Source organism: Nerophis lumbriciformis, linkage group LG19, assembly GCF_033978685.3.
Source record: "Nerophis lumbriciformis linkage group LG19, RoL_Nlum_v2.1, whole genome shotgun sequence".
Taxonomy (NCBI): Eukaryota; Metazoa; Chordata; class Actinopteri; order Syngnathiformes; family Syngnathidae; genus Nerophis; species Nerophis lumbriciformis.
This window is the reverse complement of record NC_084566.2, coordinates 22,406,625-22,426,285: the sequence shown is the minus strand read 5'-3', so window position 1 is coordinate 22,426,285 and position 19,661 is coordinate 22,406,625. Positions and strand designations below refer to the sequence as shown.

Here is a 19,661-nt window from a genome sequence, read left to right as displayed (position 1 = left end):
TTTTTTTTTTTTTTTTTTAAATAATCATTAACTTAGAATTTAATGGCAGCAACACATTGCAAACAAGTTGTCTGTGTTACATCGTGTTACATGGCCTTTCCTTTTAACAACACTCAGTAAACGTTTGGGAACTGAGGAGACCAACTTTTGAAGCTTTTCAGGTGGAATTCTTTCCCATTCTTGCTTGATGTACAGCTTAAGTTGTTGGGCATTGTCTTGCTGAAATAAGCAGGGGCGTCCATGATAACGTTGCTTGGATGGCAACATATGTTGCTCCAAAACCTGTATGTACCTTTCAGCATTAATGGTGCCTTCACAGATGTGTAAGTTACCCATGCCTTGGGCACTAATACACCCCCATACCATCACAGATGCTAGCTTTTGAACGTTGCCCCATAACAATCCGGATGGTTCTTATCCTCTTCGTTCCAGAGGACACGACGTCCACAGTTTCCAAAAACAATTTGAAATGTGGACTCATCAGACCACAGAACACTTTTCCGCTTTGCGTCAGTCCATCTTAGATGAGCTTGGGCCCAGCAAAGCCGACGGCGTTTTTGGGTGTTGTTGATAAATAGCTTTGCAAAGTAGAGTTTTAACTTGCACTTACAAATGTAGCGACAAACTGTAGTTACTGACAGTGGTTTTCTAAAGTGTTCCTGAGCCCAAGTGGTGATATCCTTTACACACTGATGTTGTTTTTTGATGCAGTACCATCTGAAGGATCGAAGGCCCGTAATAATTACTTGCAATAGCTTGCTCGTTGAGAAACGTTGTTCTTAAACTGTTTAAAAATTTGCTCAGGCATTTGTTCACAAAGTGGTGACCCTCGCCCCATCCTTGTTTGTGAATGACTGAGCATTTCATGGAAGCTGCTTTTATACCCAATCATGGCACCCACCTGTTCCCAATTAGCCTGTTCACCTGTGTGATGTTCCAAATAAGTGTTTGATAAGCATTCCTCAACTTTCTCAGGCTTTTTTGCCACTTGTGCCAGCTTTTTTGAAACGTGTTGCAGGCATCAAATTCCAAATGAGCTCATTTTTACAAAAAATAACGTTTTCCAGTTCGAATGTTAAGTGTCTTGTCTTTGCAGTCTATTCAATTGAATATAAGTTGAAAAGGATTTGCAAATCATTGTATTCTGTTTTTATTTAGGATTTACAGAACGTGCCAACTTCACTGGTTTTGGGGTTTGTACAATGTGTGTCATACTATTGGGGTCCTTTTTAGGTTAATTTCAAGTAATTTGCTGTGATTAATCCTGATTATTTCAAATTCAAAATGTGTGATTAATCTGACAGTACTCAGTGTTGTGTTGGGTGTATATAACGAGTGTTTAGAAGCTTCTTACTGTTATTAATTGTAATGTTTTGATGTTGCAGGCGTGCCGGCTATTTTTGTGAGCGTCTGGGCGACAGTGAGGGCCACTTTTGCAGACACAGAGTGAGTACCATCTGTGGTTTTAGCACATAGTACCTTAATTTATGAGCTAAATCGGTTCTGGTGACAAAGCTCTTAACTCCAAACACTTGTATCTCAAATCAACATCTCTAATTGAAGATAGATAAGAAATATTGGATGAAAACAATACAATAGAATGCAGTACTAACAACTACATAAGTTTATGAAGTAATGTAATAATAATGTGCAGAATTTGCCTTGGAGAGTGGACTTCTACAGTATCACTTTCCAGCTGCTTCTCCTGTCAAACACACCATCAGCAGCTTTTTCAATATTTTCATGGATAAATGTTTAGAAATTATTTTAACATTCTTGGCTGCCGTTGGACACATTGTTTATTAATTTATGTATTTACAGTCAGACATAGTTTTGTATTTAATTTTTGTGTCTTTTGTTAATATCAGAGTGCTTCTGCAAAAAGGTCATCCGTAGAAGCATACAGCTTATGGACAGGGACCCACAGTTAAAATATACATCATCATATAATATACAAAATACAGTACAATACAATCCATTTCAAAATCTACCCACCAAATACCCATTTACAATTTCATTTATAAATACAAATAAAAAAGGAATCTTTAAATCCACCAAATCAGTCTCAATATCCTATTATTCAAATTTGATTAAAAGGTTGCATCTTGAAGATCTGCAATAATCTTATCATATATACAGAGGTCAAGACCAAAATGATGCGACTAATGTGCTTCAGTATAACGCAAACTCAGCCCCATATTCGCTCCAATTGCTTGAATATTTTTGATTATTTATTTCTTTAATTCAATGAATATCATCCACTTCTTCCCCCTAGCAATGTCCTTCACACTCACTTTCCTTCTTCCTATGGTTGGAAAAACAAAGCTACCATATGTTGATTTTTTGCTAGCGAGTGAGATCAGATGTTTTGGTTGGATCTTACAGGATTCACTGGGACATTTGCTACGCCAACTCATGGCGGGAATGCTTGTGACTCCCATTTTTGCTTGCAAATTAAAGCATAACAATTAGCGGAGTTACCACTGTACTTTAGATTAGTCAGTGTGCAGATCTGGCAGTACAGACTTACCATCCAATGAAAGTGTCTTAACACAGTCATTATCATAAGATAATTGTGTCGAGCACGGCGGTACGGCCAGGGTCTGAGGCTGCACGAGTGCTGCTTTTCTATGATATTGTTCCTTGGTAAGATGCACGGTCGTAAAATCAGTTCTCCAAGAGCGATCACGCTCTCCTTCGCTTCACAATGTCAACAGTGCACGCTGGAATGTGTTGGCTCAAGTTCCCCCAATGCACGGCAGCACTCGTGCAGCCAAGACAGTTATTTAGACAACAATGACTGGACACTAAAACCATACACTGTCTAAAGTATAGTACATCCACGTTTCATTACTATGGCTGCTGAGATGTGAGCAGTGTACTCACTTTTATGACCTCACGTGTTATTGATTTGTCGACGAGTAATGGTTGATGTTGCTAAGCGACGTCTTGTTGATTCTTCAAAAGAAGGAGGTGGAAATCATTGGCAGGCGAATGTCTCACACTAAATGACCGCGAATCATGTACTTTATCTCTCGCTAATCCCAGTTTCCTTGTGCATCTTGTTCAGGTGTTGGGATTTAAGCGCGGGTAATTTGAAATGGATATATCAGGTGCCTATTCTGGCAGCTGTTGTGGTGAGTACACACACACACACACACACACACACACCCTGTTGTGAAGGAAATTATTGGTGTTTCATAGCTCCTGCTGTATATACTGCTGCTGCTGGATAATACTTGTCATTATGACCCCTGTAATTATCATCTATTTCCTCTTATAGGTCAATTTTATCTTATTTCTGAACATCATTAGAGTCTTGGCAACCAAACTGCGAGAGACCAACGCCGGCAGGTGCGACACGAGGCAGCAGTACAGGTAAGAACACCGTGGCCATGATTAGTTGGATATTTTTAAAGCAGTTAAGCACTGCCACCTGTGCAATGTAATGAGTGTCAGTGAAGTACGTGACATTATACTGAAATTGTTTATCTTGTTTTTCCTTCACTCATGTAGCTACGATAAGAAATACCTCCAGTTCTACGGCAAAAAAGAAAAAACAATGTTTGGTTCAGGACCAAAAATCTACTATTAAATAATGTAATTACATTATTTTATCTGTACAAGTAAAATACAAATATCAAATAAAAATCAGGAGCTCCACTGTTTGTCCCTGCGGGGCTGCTGGCACACACAGAGTAAACGTAAAATAAGAAAAATACATATTCCGAATCAGGCCAAGAATCTTTTACGTTGTTCCTCATCCCATTTCAGGCATTTCCTAAAAGTTTCATGATAACCCACCTCTTAACTTTAAGAGTTATTTTGCTAACTTGCTATGTACAGGTAAAAGCCAGTAAATTAGAATATTTTGAAAAACTTGATTTATTTCAGTAATTTGTAACCCGGGTGACAAAACCCCATTTAAATATCCTTTCTATTTATTTTTCGTCGTCTAAGCTGTTCTTGCGTGCGTCATTACGTCACGCGGTCACGTGACTTAACGCGGCTGGCAGACAGCATAAAACCCGGAAGTCAGCTGCTACCGGTGAGAGCGAGAGGGACACACTGTGAGGTTGCTGCAGGAGCCGACTACCGGAGCCGTGGGTCGTCCGCGGGAGTGTTTGAGAGTGATTTATCTGCGGAATTGGCCAGGTTGGATGGCGAGCTTAGAGCCCCTGAACTAGAGTCTGAAGCTTTATGCCTGGAACCGAACTAGCTGAACTGAATCCACCCAACCGAACCCCGGGCTGGTAGGAGGCTTCTCAGCAGCCGCCCTCTGTTTTCCCTTCTTTTTTGCCAAAACGCAACGAGTTCATTGCGGTCCTCCTGAACCTTCACTTTTTCCCCGTCCCTTCACTAAAACCCCTCTGGACACTGCCACCACAACGTGGACTTAGCGGGGCCATTTAATGAACTATGTATTTGTGTTGCGCTCATACCATCGTTGGTAAAAAACAAGGACTAAATCACGTATACTGATGTTGTAAATAACTGAACGTTGTGTGAATTGATGTATATGTGAATGGCCATTTGAATTTACATGTTTAATGTTTGTTATTTTTCCTATTATTCTTTAATATAATTTGGTACCACTTAAACATAAATCCTGTGTTCAGTCTTTATTACTCTCCATTCCTAGAGCTGAATTTAGTTCTTCTGATATAGCCCAGACATATCATACACTGTTTTATTTAGTACTTGTACAGTGCTTTATTGAAGTAACATACAGGTTACATAACGTGGCGAGCTAGCCAGGAGTGGAGGGAAATAACTGAACAATTTTTTTTGTGGTACTTATATTATTGTTTTGGAAAAATGGAAATATTCGAGAAACATGGCATTAAGATTCCAAATGCAGTTTTGATCGAAGACGCAACAAAAACTAAAACAGACGGCGAAGTAGTTGAATTTTTACAGCAGTACGGGTCTATTTCAAAAAAAGAAATTATAGATGAACCCAAATCCGATTTTCATTTTTCGATTGTCGTAGAGTACAGCTCAGGCGCCGCATTGGTTGCGTTACGTCCACTTCTGCCGTATACGTATGTGTGTGATACGGAAAAAGTGGCTTATAAAATTTCAGAACTCGCTACAGTCTACGCGGACGAGGTAGGGAAGCGAAAGACCAATGATTACCTCTCTGAGCTAGAAAGAGTTGCGAAACTGACCGGCCAAGATTTTTCAATCATTCTAAGTGGGGTGATGTCTCTGCTTGGTCAGAAGGTCAACAAGCTCCACACCACCGCCACTGAGGACGAGGATCTTTCCGAAGACAGTAAAAAGCATTCGGCTGATCTTGCCGCTTCCAACCAGCACGTGGAACTGCCGCCACAAGTCCAGCCAGATCCTACAGCTCGAACCAGCACAAGACCCCCTCCGCCAGTCATGTTGCACGGTAATCTCAACCCCCCTGAAGTTCAACGTTATGTAGTCGAACATATCGTGAAGAACGACGATAGCGCTATGAACCTGTCAGCGCAGCGTCTCAGAGCCTTCTCAGGAAGATCGCCTAGATCTCCAACAGAGTCCGATTATGACACATGGCGTGCCGGGGTAGAGCTGCTACTGAAGGATCCTGCCGTGTCCGACCTACAGCGCTCACGCAAGATCTTCGATAGCTTGTTACCACCTGCTGCGGATATGGTGAAGCACCTGAAACCGGACGCTCCTCCAGCCGTGTATTTACAGACACTTGACTCAGCATACGGCACGGTCCAGGATGGTGATGAGCTATACGCCAAGTTTATGGACACGTTCCAGGATGCTGGAGAGAAACCGTCTAAATACCTACAACGTCTACAGGTGGCGCTGAACCAGGCTGTGAAACGAGGCGGTGTACTGAACAAAGACTTTGAAAGACACCTTCTGACTCAGTTTTGCCGTGGCTGTTGGAACAACTCCCTAATAACAGAACTCCAACTGAAACTAAGGAAAAAGAACCCCCCAACGTTTGCTGAATTTCTGCTCTTGCTGCGAACTGAAGAGGATCGTGAAGCAGCAAAGTCCATCCGTATGCAGCAACATCTCGGCTCTTCACGCTCCAGGGCTGCAAACCATGCGCAGTACGCCTACACAGACAGTGCAGAGAGGGGAGAGATTGCTGCTCTCACCAACGTCACGCAGCAGCTCGCTAAACAGCTGGCCAACGTCCAGAAGCAGCTCGCAACACTCACTGCTGCACAGTCAAGATCCTGTCAGTCTGCTGCTTTCAAGCCCACGCCTGGTGGTATGTCGGGTAAGGGCCAGGGGGCGGGCAAGCAACCAAAGAACCCGTCTCCTGTTCCCAAGCCTGGCTACTGCTATCGGTGTGGTGAAGATGGCCACATAAGGACATACTGTGATAACCCCCCGAACTCTGCGTTGGTTGCTGCCAAGAAGAAACAGTTTGCAGAAAAGCAACAAAGCTGGCAAAGATCGAACTTCTCGTCCAGACCATCTTTAAACTAGAGTCAGTTCCAGTTGTGGGGCAAACCGGAACTGTTGTGGACCCACAATGTCCCAACCCAAAGAAGAAATATGTCAAATGTCAAGAAATGACTCAAAGCACTACTGCTGTTCCATCCCGGTTACCTAAAGGCTTGGTCGGATCCCGCTGTACAGCAAACATCAAAATCGCTGGCGAAGAATTCAACTGTTTGTTGGACACCGGATCGCAAGTAACTACGATCCCAGTCTCGTTCTACAACCAGCATTTTGCGGACCAGCCGGTGAAACCCCTGCGTGACTTACTGCAAGTTGAAGGAGCTGCAGGACAGGTCGTTCCGTATCTCGGATATGTGGAGATGGTGGTCACCTTTCCAAGAGAGTTCCTGGGAGCTGATTTTGACGTCTCAACGCTAGCGCTGGTTGTTCCTGACGACAAAGCTCATCAGTCCCAGGTGTTAATCGGCATGAATACACTGGAGCCGTTATACAACCAGCATTTGGGGAGTGACTTCTCCAACTTCCAGCCGACGGCAAATGGCTACAGAGCAGTGCTGCAACTGCTGCAAATACGCCACCAGCAACAACAACAAGGCTGCGACGGCGTTGTGAGGTTAGCCAGTATGTCGCCTGTCCTCATCCCTGCTGGGCGCACTACCGTCGTCGATGGCTCCATCCCCACCAGCATGCTGTCTCCCGGTCAGTGGGCGCTTGTGGAGCATCCCGCCTCACCACTGCCAGGTGGGCTGTGTGTCAAAAATTCTTTGATTATGCTCCCAAGCCAATCCCACAAGAAGATTCCGGTCATCCTGAGTAACGAGTCGGACCAGGATGTGACCATCCCACCTCTCTCCACCATCGCAGAACTTGCCGTGTCACCGCAGATCTTGTCGCACAGCGTGTCAACAAGCTGTTCACCATGTGAAAGTCCTCGCATCAATCTAAAGCTGAACTTTGGAGAGTCACCTATTCCACCAGAGTGGAAGACAAGAATCATGGAGAAACTCCATCAGATCCCGGACGTCTTCGCACTCAGTGAACTGGACTTTGGACGCACGAACAAAGTGAAACATCACATAAAGCTGGATGACGAAACTCCGTTCAAACACAGAGCCAGACCCATTCACCCTCATGACATCGAGGCCGTCCGACAACATCTCAGAGACCTGCTGGAGGCTGGTGTCATTCGTGAATCAGAGTCGCCATTTTCGTCACCAATCGTGGTGGTCCGTAAGAAGAACAGGGACATACGCTTGTGCATCGATTACAGGAAGCTGAACCTTCAAACGGTTAAAGACGCCTACCCCTTGCCAAATCTGGAGGAGTCTCTTTCCGCTTTGACCGGTTCAAAATGGTTCAGCGTTCTGGATTTGAAATCTGGATACTACCAGATCGAAATGAATGAAGAAGACAAAGCTAAGACAGCTTTTGTAACGCCCATCGGATTTTGGGAGTTCAACCGAATGCCCCAAGGGGTAACAAACGCTCCATCCACATTTCAGCGGTTAATGGAGAAAAGCATGGGGGATCTCCATTTAAAGGAAGTTCTGGTTTTCCTCGACGATCTCATCGTGTTTTCGGATTCACTGGAAGAACATGAGCGGAGGCTGCTGCGGGTATTGCATCGTCTAAAAGAATATGGTCTGAAGCTCTCTCCCGAGAAATTTAAATTTTTCCAGAAGTCTGTCAAGTACTTGGGACATATAGTTTCGGAGAAGGGAGTCGAGACCGATCCGGACAAAATTCTTGCTTTAAAAACCTGGCCAATTCCAAGAACTTTGAAGGAGCTCAAGTCGTTCCTAGGATTTGCTGGATATTACCGGAGGTTCATAAAGGGGTACTCCGTCATCGCCAAACCTCTCAATGATTTGACGCGGGGCTATACACCTACCTCCAAGTCCCAGAAGAGATCGAGTCCAGCAAAGTTTCATGACACGAAACAGCCCTTCGGAGAGCGATGGACACCTACCTGCCAGCAAGCTTTTGAAACACTCATTGAGAAGTTGACCAGTTCCCCAGTCCTTGGCTTCGCCGACCCAAAGCGTCCATACATCTTGCATACTGACGCCAGCACCACAGGGCTTGGAGCGGCTCTTTACCAAGACCAGGAAGGCCAGCTGAGAGTAATCGCTTACGCCAGCCGGGGCCTGTCAACGAGCGAATCGAGGTATCCTGCACACAAGTTAGAATTCCTTGCGCTGAAGTGGAGTGTGTGTGAGAAGTTTCATGACTACCTGTACGGGGCTCACTTTGTGGTAGTGACTGACAACAACCCGCTCACTTACCTGTTAACATCGGCAAAGTTGGATGCTGCCAGTCATAGATGGCTTGCTGCTCTGTCCACCTACACTTTCAAGCTGCAGTATCGAGCCGGAAAGCAGAACCTCGACGCCGACGCTCTATCACGCCGCCCTCACAACCAACCTGCTGACCTGTCAGTGCAGAAGGACTGGGACCTCATTAACAAATTCACGGAAGAACATGTTGTTGAACAGAGTGAAGTGGAAGAACTCGACCCAGACATTGTATCTGCCATCTGCCACCGCTGTCTTGTCACCAGTCAGCCCAGCAGTTCCGCAGGAAGTCAGATTACCCTGGTCGAGTCTCTGAGTTTGTCAGCCAACGCAGTCCCTGACTGCTACGCCAGTGAAGACCATCATGGCCTACCAGTTGTTCCCGCCCTGTCACATCTGGACCTCAAGGAAAAGCAACTAGCTGACCCAGTTATCAGAGAGGTCATTCACCAAATTGACACTGGGGAAAAGGTTCCCCCAACGGCAAGGAGCGAACTCCCGGACCTTGCGCTTTTGCTCAGGGAGCTGAATCGTCTGGAGATACAAGAGGACATATTGTACCGGAGGAGGCATGACGGAGAACAAGTCTCTTTCCAGCTGGTGTTACCGGAGGAGTTGAAGTCTGTAGTCCTGACCAGTTTACATGATGACATGGGTCACCTGGGCATTGAGCGGACTTTGGACCTTGTACGCACCCGTTTTTTCTGGCCTCGTATGGCAGCTGACGTGGAGAATAAGATCAAGACCTGCAATCGTTGTGTGAGACGCAAGGCACTTCCTGAAAGATCTGCACCACTCGTTAACATCAAGACGAGTCGGCCCTTGGAGTTGCTCTGCATGGACTACTTGTCACTCGAACCCGATCAAAGCAATATTAAAGACATTCTGGTTTTCACCGACCACTTTACAAAGTTTGCAATAGCCATACCCACCGCAAACCAAAAGGCAAAGACAGTGGCAAAGTGTCTATGGGAAAACTTCATTGTGTGCTATGGAATACCTGAACGTCTCCACACGGATCAAGGACCCGATTTCGAGTCTAAATTGATAAAAGAACTGTGCCAACTCGCTGGGATTGTAAAGACCAGGACAACCCCTTACCATCCTCGGGGAAACCCAGTCGAGAGGTTCAACCGGACCCTACTCAGCATGCTTGGGACCCTTGAGAACAAGAAGAAAGCCAAATGGAAGGAACATGTAAAACCGTTAGTGCATGCTTACAACTGTACAAGAAACGATGTCACCGGTTTTACGCCATACGAACTAATGTTTGGCCGTTCACCGCGACTCCCGGTAGATCTGGCCTTTGGCTTACCTGTGCGGAGAAGACAAGCCACCTCTCATTCCCAATATGTTGAGAACCTGCGGTCCAGACTTGAAGAGAGTTTTGAAATTGCTTCGAGGAATGCTGCTAAATCTGGCGGAAGGAATAAAACTCGTTTCGATCAGCGAGTCACTCCGTCGAGTCTGGAGGAAGGAGATAGAGTTTTTGTGCGAAATGTCAGGCTGCGTGGCAAGCACAAGATTGAAGACAAATGGGAGCACGATGTTTACGTCGTTGTGAAGCGTGCCGGGGACTTGCCGGTGTACACAGTTCGGCCTGAAAACAGGGCAGATAGACCCAATCGTACGCTCCACAGAGATCTACTCCTCCCATGCTCCTTTCTACCAGCCAGTGGTGGTCCAGATCCATTGCCAGTTACACCACCACGTCGCCCTGTAACCCGGAGCCGGAAGCCAGTAACCGTCGATCAATTTGAAGACCTGGAGGAAGAGGAATGGAATCGACCTCAAGTTCTGATTCCGTCAACCACTTTTCAGTTCCAGAGTTCGCACGCTGTCGAACCCGGAGCTGAACACCGCACTCAGCCGCTGCCCAGGGCTGTGTATTCCTCACCTGTGCCTTCAGTCATTCTTGTCGATCCTGTCTTAGAAACTGAAAGCTCACCTTCTGATGGGGAGTCCTCTGCCAAATCTGAAGCTTCTTTACCTGTGGAAGAAGAGGAACTCGAGCCTGGTGAAAACCCACCTGAGCCTGTCAGAACACCACCAACCGGTCTATTTGAAGACCCACCTGTGGATGAACCAGAGCTCCTTGACCAAGCAGAGGCATTACCCTGCCAAATCGAGCCGTTGCTCAGTCCAGCAGAATTACCACCTGAAGCTGCGAACTTGCCTGATCGTGTCGTTGAAACCACGCCTGAGATCAGTCATCCTAGTCGTCAGCGTCAACCTCCTAATCGCCTTCAATATGCGGTGTTAGGTAATCCTCTCATTTCCGTTGTTCAGACGTTATTTCATGGTTTAGTCAATGCCTATGACGAAGCGTTCACTACGTATGCAGCAAACAACCTTTTGAAATCGGATGTTCGCGACATTTAGCATGCATCAGGAGTTGCATGATCTAAAGGGGGGAGGATGTAACCCGGGTGACAAAACCCCATTTAAATATCCTTTCTATTTATTTTTCGTCGTCTAAGCTGTTCTTGCGTGCGTCATTACGTCACGCGGTCACGTGACTTAACGCGGCTGGCAGACAGCATAAAACCCGGAAGTCAGCTGCTACCGGTGAGAGCGAGAGGGACACACTGTGAGGTTGCTGCAGGAGCCGACTACCGGAGCCGTGGGTCGTCCGCGGGAGTGTTTGAGAGTGATTTATCTGCGGAATTGGCCAGGTTGGATGGCGAGCTTAGAGCCCCTGAACTAGAGTCTGAAGCTTTATGCCTGGAACCGAACTAGCTGAACTGAATCCACCCAACCGAACCCCGGGCTGGTAGGAGGCTTCTCAGCAGCCGCCCTCTGTTTTCCCTTCTTTTTTGCCAAAACGCAACGAGTTCATTGCGGTCCTCCTGAACCTTCACTTTTTCCCCGTCCCTTCACTAAAACCCCTCTGGACACTGCCACCACAACGTGGACTTAGCGGGGCCATTTAATGAACTATGTATTTGTGTTACGCTCATACCATCGTTGGTAAAAAACAAGGACTAAATCACGTATACTGATGTTGTAAATAACTGAACGTTGTGTGAATTGATGTATATGTGAATGGCCATTTGAATTTACATGTTTAATGTTTGTTATTTTTCCTATTATTCTTTAATATAATTTGGTACCACTTAAACATAAATCCTGTGTTCAGTCTTTATTACTCTCCATTCCTAGAGCTGAATTTAGTTCTTCTGATATAGCCCAGACATATCATACACTGTTTTATTTAGTACTTGTACAGTGCTTTATTGAAGTAACATACAGATTACAAATTGCATTCAAAAGGTGTAACTTGTACATTATATTTATTCATTGCACACAGACTGATGCATTCAAATGTTTATTTCATTTAATTTTGATGATTTGAAGTGGCAACAAATGAAAATCCAAAATTCCGTGTGTCACAAAATTAGAATATTACTTAAGGCTAATACAAAAAAGGGATTTTTAGAAATGTTGGCCAACTGAAAAGTATGAAAATGAAAAATATGAGCATGTACAATACTCAATACTTGGTTGGAGCTCCTTTTGCCTCAATTACTGCGTTAATGCGGCGTGGCATGGAGTCGATGAGTTTCTGGCACTGCTCAGGTGTTATGAGAGCCCAGGTTGCTCTGATAGTGGCCTTCAACTCTTCTGCGTTTTTGGGTCTGGCATTCTGCATCTTCCTTTTCACAATACCCCACAGATTTTCTATGGGGCTAAGGTCAGGGGAGTTGGCGGGCCAATTTAGAACAGAAATACCATGGTCTGTAAACCAGGCACGGGTAGATTTTGCGCTGTGTGCAGGCGCCAAGTCCTGTTGGAACTTGAAATCTCCATCTCCATAGAGCAGGTCAGCAGCAGGAAGCATGAAGTGCTCTAAAACTTGCTGGTAGACGGCTGCGTTGACCCTGGATCTCAGGAAACAGAGTGGACCGACACCAGCAGATGACATGGCACCCCAAACCATCACCCAACCATGCAAATTTTGCATTTCCTTTGGAAATCGAGGTCCCAGAGTCTGGAGGAAGACAGGAGAGGCACAGGATCCACGTTGCCTGAAGTCTAGTGTAAAGTTTCCACCATCAGTGATGGTTTGGGGTGCCATGTCATCTGCTGGTGTCGGTCCACTCTGTTTCCTGAGATCCAGGGTCAACGCAGCCGTCTACCAGCAAGTTTTAGAGCACTTCATGCTTCCTTCTGCTGACCTGCTCTATGGAGATGGAGATTTCAAGTTCCAACAGGACTTGGCGCCTGCACACAGCGCAAAATCTACCCGTGCCTGGCTTACGGACCATGGTATTTCTGTTCTAAATTGGCCCGCCAACTCCCCTGACCTTAGCCCCATAGAAAATCTGTGGGGTATTGTGAAAAGGAAGATGCAGAATGCCAGACCCAAAAACGCAGAAGAGTTGAAGACCACTATCAGAGCAACCTGGGCTCCCATAACACCTGAGCAGTGCCAGAAACTCATCGACTCCATGCCACGCCGCATTAACGCAGTAATTGAGGCAAAAGGAGCTCCAACCAAGTATTGAGTATTGTACATGCTCATATTTTTCATTTTCATACTTTTCAGTTGGCCAACATTTCTAAAAATCCCTTTTTTGTATTAGCCTTAAGTAATATTCTAATTTTGTGACACACGGAATTTTGGATTTTCATTTGTTGCCACTTCAAATCATCAAAATTAAATGAAATAAACATTTGAATGCATCAGTCTGTGTGCAATGAATAAATATAATGTACAAGTTACACCTTTTGAATGCAATTACTGAAATAAATCAAGTTTTTCAAAATATTCTAATTTACTGGCTTTTACCTGTATATATGTATGTGTGTGTGTGTATATATATATATATATATATGTATATGTATGTGTGCGTATATGTATGTGTGCGTATATATATATATATATATATACATATATATATATATATATATGTGTATAGATATATATATATATTTACATATACATGTATATATGTATATGTATACATATATATATATATATTTACATATACATGTATGTATGTATGTATGTATGTATATGTATACATATATATATATATATATATATATATATGCATATATATATGTATGTGTATGTATATATATAAATGTATGTGTATGTATATATATGTGTGTGTATATATGTGTATGTACTGTACCGTATTTTCCGCACCATAAGGCGCCCTGGGTTATAAGCCGCGCCTTCAATGAACGGCATATTTCAAAACTTTGTCCACCTATAAGCCGCCCCGTGTTGTAAGCCGCATCTAACTGCGCTAAAGGAATGTCAAAAAAACAGTCAGATAGGTCAGTCAAACTTTAATAATATATTAAAACCAGCGTGATGTGGGCGCGCATGGAATCGTATATCAACATGGACAGAGCTGCGTGAAAAAAGCCACCCGGCCTCTTCGTGTAAACTTAAACTTACCTTAACCACTCGCTCATCTTTTCTTCATCCATCCCTTCGAGTTAGCTTTTATGATGACGCCGGCTGGAAAGGTCTCTTTTGGCAAGGTCTTCCTTTTGAATATCACCATGGGTGGAAGTTTCTGGCCATTAGCATGGCAAGCTAGAACCACAGTGAAGGATGACTTCTCATTCCCTGTGGTGCGAATATTCACCGTACGTGCTCCCGTTGTATCCACAGTGCGGTTCACAGGAATATCAGTTGCTGTGAAATAGTAATCCGTGTGCGGATGGAGAGATTGCGTCTTTTCATGAACCGGATACCTGTCGCTTAGTAGGAGCCATTTTGTGGTCTTTACAGATGTAAACACACAAAGGAAATGAAACGCGCGCTTTTTCTTCTTCTACGCGGGCGGGTGGTTGCTTACAGTAGAAGAAGAAGCGCTTCCTGTTCTATGGGGGCGGGTGCTTACCTTGGCGGTTGCTTGCGTAGAAGAAGAAGCGCTTCCTGTTCTACCGGGAAAAAAGATGGCGGCTGTTTACCGAAGTTGCGAGACCGAAACTTTATGAAAATGAATCTTAATATTTATCCATATATAAAGCGCACCGGGTTATAAGGCGCACTGTCAGCTTTTGAGAAAATTTGTGGTTTTTAGGTGCGCCTTATAGTGCGGAAAATACGGTATATGTATATATGTATACAACAAAAAAATCAGTAATTTAAATTATATTTGTATATATATATATATATATATATATATATATATATAAAATATTTCAAATTACTGTTTTATTTTTAGTGGTTATTTGGTTTGAAATGATCGAGATAATATATTTGTTATTGTTCAATACAAACAAAAAATGGATTAAAAAAAATGTCATTTGAATTTGAATAGTAATAAAGTAAATAACAAATATTTCAAATTACACTTTTTCTCATTATTGGTTCGTTTACCCACTAATACCTCACAATACGAAGGTCTTGAGTAGTCTTGGGTTCAATCCCGGGCTCGGGATCTTTCTGTGTGGAGTTTGCATGTTCTCCCCGTGACTGCGTGGGTTCCCTCCGGGTACTCCGGCTTCCTCCCACCTCCAAAAACATGCACCTGGGGATAGGTTGATTGGCAACACTAAATTGGCCCTAGTGTGTGAATGTGAGTGTGAATGTTGTCTATCTGTGTTGGCCCTGCGATTAGGTGGCGACTTGTCCAGGGTGTACCCCGCCTTCCGCCCGATTGTAGCTGAGATAGGCTCCAGCACCCCCCATGACCCCGAAGGGAATAAGCGGTAGAAAATGGATGGATGGATGGATGGGTTTACCCACTAAACGGAACACACTTTTGAAATAATAGCGCCAAAAAACAGAAACATCTTCATCCATCCTAGTACACATTAAGTGAAATAAAGGAGTGGCATGGTATATGTTATGTTTTTAGAGTTTCAAAAAACTTTTCTTACCATTTCAGGAAACTGCTGAAGTCCACGCTGGTGCTGATGCCGTTGTTTGGTGTGCACTACATCATATTCAACGCCATGCCCTACACAGAAGTTTCCGGAATCCCCTGGCAGATCCAGATGCACTACGAGATGCTCTTCAACTCCTTCCAGGTAAACAGACCCCACTTGTAATTCAAAAGTTTAGAGACACTTTACCTATGTTAATGAATGGGAAGATGCAACTTTTTCCATTGGTATGGTGGAAAACGTGGACTGTATTCATGTCCTTGGTAGGGATTTTTTGTTGTTTGTAGTTTCGAGATGGTTTCTCATGCTACTGGATGAGAAGGTGTCTCCTAACTTTTGGCTGCTTCTGTAAAAGGTCAATTGTTTGTATTTGCTTTCTTTTCTAGGGCTTCCTTGTAGCAATCATATACTGCTTTTGCAACGGGGAGGTAAGGAGTTCCAGAAAAATCTACATCAGGGGTGTCAAACGTAAGGCCCGCGGGTCGGATCAGGCCCGCGAACAGGTTTTATCCGGCCCGCGGGCTGAGATTAAGTATAAAAATGAGCTGAAATTTTTAAAAGAAAGAAACTGCATTTCTAAATGTGTCCACTAGATGTCGCAATAGCAATTCTTTGTATCTTTGTAGATGATGCTACATATGTAAAAATAATAAACCACATGTTAGTACATCAGTCGAGGAAAATGATCAAACTACATAAATAACATCCTGTAATTTGATTTTTGATTATTTTTTTATCTTGATAGATTGAAAATTAACACCAATCAGTGAACATTGTCACACAATTTATTCAGAAAGTATAAATAAGGACAAATAAAGATAGAATACTATTAACCGCAACATGTAAGTGTTAAAAAAAACCTCAACATTATGATTTGTACATTTTCCGAATGTGCTTGTTCTATTTTTAAACAAAGAAAACAATCCGAAGTTCTCTTTATTTCTAAGTTATCGTGCCGTGATTTCACCAGTCCGGCCCACTTGGGAGTAGATTTTTCTCCATGTGGCCCCCGATCTAAAATGAGTTTGACACCCCTGCTCTACATGTATACATCCTGACAGATAATTAATTCTATAACTTGTTTTAAGGTTCAAGCGGAGATCAAGAAGTCGTGGAGCAGGCGGACTCTGGCGTTGGACTTCAAGAGGAAGGCGCGCAGTGGCAGCAACACGTACAGCTACGGGCCCATGGTGTCGCACACCAGCGTCACCAACGTCACCGCCAGGGCGCCGCACGCTCTCCACCTCACCACCCGGCTGGGACCGGCGCCCGTCAACGGACACCGCAACCTGCCGGGATACGTCAAGAACGGCTCCGTGTCTGAGAACTCGGCGCCCTCGTCGGGCCAGCAGGAGCTCCACGCCGCTGAGGAGCAGCGCGGAGCGCCGCCTTTGCCGCCCAGCGAGGAAGAGGAGGATAAGAAGCCTTCGCCTGTGGTGGAGGAGGAGAGAGAGACGGTCATGTGATCTGTCACCGGGGACCGTCCTAATAGCAGTGAATGTCTGACAGTCTAAAAACAGACTGACATTTTTTTTTTTTTTTTACTTTCTTTACATCCACTGCCATTGTGTTCTTGTGGAGACTGAAGTTGCCAGGAAACAGCCTTAATCCACCTCCAAGGAGACGTGCGAGGATTTGGTTTAAAAAGACGAGAAAAATGAAAGGAAAGTTGCTCAGCGTGTTTTTTTTACTTTAAATATTAGGAAGCTTTTTTTTTTGTCCATTGTGAACCTTTCTGCTAATTATTGGTCTGAATGTGTCAAGAATGACGCCCCCGACACCCGACTTTTTTGTTCCGCAACTTTCACACTTTGTGTCGTCGCTTCTGTTGCAAGTGGACCAAAAAAAAAAAAAAAGATTTCAAAGATCCAGTGCAATCATGCTGCTTATTGATGTACATACGAGTCACAATGTTTACAAAGACTTGATAATTGTGAGCTAAAGTTGTCGTCTTTTTGCTAATATTTTTGTGTATATATGTTTTTGTTGTATGGGACCATATGTACAGACGAGCATGTAGACATTCCGCCTGAGATCTTAAAAAGCTGCCGCTGCACTTACAGTAAATGGGAACTGCACTTTTTTTTATTTTGCCTATCATTCACAATCCTTATGCAAGACATGGTTTTCTTTTTTTATGCATTCTAAATATTAAATAAATGAAAGTCAACTTACAAGTCGCTGTATTCTGCCTATAAAGCCCTTAAAAAAACATCCAAACACCTCCACAAGGGTTTTATATACATGATGTAAGTATATATGTAATGTGGTAGCAGGCACATGGTTTTCTACACCAAAATTCATCTATTGATTCAACTTCTTCTTCTTCTCCAGATTTTGGCACACTCTACCTTCCACATTTTTCACCCGATCCAAACCGTTCCAACTTCAAACTGTTCAAGCTATTCGGGAATCGCGGGTTTTTCATGGACAAAATCCAAAAATTCCCAGATTTCCCAGAATTCCAGGTTTTCTGGGACATTTTTCCCATTCAAAATGAATTGGCCATTTTTCAAACTTCCACAATTTCCACATTTTTCAACCGATTAAAACCAGTCCACCTTCAACACATTCCGCTCATCCTGGACATTTTTTATTTCAATTTAATTTTTTCAAGTTTAAAAAAATTTCAGGAATTCCCAGAATTCCCGTTTTTTTCAAACTCTTTTTTCTGGCGACAACTCCTTCCACATTTTTTAACCCACTTCAACTGTCCAAACATTCCTCTTAATCAGGACCAAAAACTAAGTTGTTTTTCGAACTGGAAAATTTCCCGGTTTTTCCGAAATTCCAGGAATTCCTTCATACCATTTCTCAATTAAAAATTTTACTACTTCAACATTTATTGACCGATTTGTAAAATTCCAACACCAACCATTTCAACTCATTCAGGTCATTCAAGTTTTTTACCGTTTTCCAAAAAATTCCCGCTTTTCCCGAAATTCCCAAATTGTTGGGAAATTCCCATTGCAATCAATGGGACATTCTTCAAAGTTCCACAACTCCCACAGTTTATCTGATTCAAATCGTTCCAACTTCAAAATATTCAGCCTGTTTGGGAATTGTGTGCTGTACTTAAACAATTATAAAAACAATGTCCAGGATTTCAGTTTAACGTCAACATTGGAGTATTCACACGCAATTCTTTCAGGAATTGCTTCATCTAGTATTTATGTAATATTTTGATCATTTTAAGCATACGGCACATTATTTTCATAGATGCCTCAGAAGGTTTACTTTTTCCTACGACAACATCACTGATACGACAACATCCCTGATTAATACTCACTGCAGATTTCATGAGATTCAACAAACATAAAAACACATCACTTACTGTACAATGTCTGCTTTCACTGGGATGCCGACTGCTAGGATGTTCCTATATTCCTGTTTAGGTGAAAAATTACTTATAATCCTCGCCAGAAAAAGGGCAGTTGAACCCAGCATCTTTTCATGTCCATCCATCCATCCATCCATCCATTTTCTACCTCTTATTCCCTTTGGGGTCGCGGGGGGCGCTGTAGCCTATCTCAGCTACAATCGGGCGGAAGGCGGTGTACACCCTGGACAAGTCGCCATCTCATCGCAGTCTTTTCATGTCTTTCTTGCCAATTTCGGGTCTAAATTGGATGCCAAAGTTGATTAACTTGTCGGATTATGTCCTCGGCCTTCTTCTTTCAAGGTGAGAGGCATTATTTATGCTCTAGATTCGAATAAACTTTCACAAGCTCTAAGGTGAGAAAGCAGGTCACCAGCTGATGATGTCATCATAGCTACACAAGCTGATCACGACCCCGCTATAAATAGTTTGCCTGCGCTTATGATGATAATAATATTACTAATACTTGTTTGATATTCAAGTCACAAAATGTCAATGGAGTATTGTTGACGCTTTTTGGATGGTTATTTAGAGGGCTTTATTGGTTATTGGAATAGATGACGTCCCCTTGACTCCATTGTAAGCGGACTATTTACATTTATTTTTGAGTTAGAATGCACTAAAAAAAAAAACATCTTTTAGTCTCTCATGATGATTGTGAACGATAGGCAAAATTTAAAAAAAAGTGCAGTTCCCCTTTAAGACTT

The 19,661-nt window shown here is 43.4% G+C and overlaps 1 protein-coding gene across 1 annotated transcript in view; it reads left to right on the top strand.

The window, feature by feature from the left end:
* The window catches only part of pth1r (parathyroid hormone 1 receptor), a 177,998-nt gene that overhangs the window by 157,061 nt on the left and 1,276 nt on the right, over positions 1-19,661 (top strand). The window contains exons 8-13 of the mRNA XM_061979280.2: positions 1,386-1,446; positions 3,071-3,137; positions 3,284-3,378; positions 15,578-15,719; positions 15,962-16,003; positions 16,664-19,661. The exon at positions 16,664-19,661 is cut by the window's right edge and continues 1,276 nt beyond it. Of these exons, the coding sequence (XP_061835264.1) occupies positions 1,386-1,446; positions 3,071-3,137; positions 3,284-3,378; positions 15,578-15,719; positions 15,962-16,003; positions 16,664-17,041 (785 nt within the window). The 3' untranslated portion in view covers positions 17,042-19,661. The remainder of the gene's footprint in view (positions 1-1,385; positions 1,447-3,070; positions 3,138-3,283; positions 3,379-15,577; positions 15,720-15,961; positions 16,004-16,663) is intronic.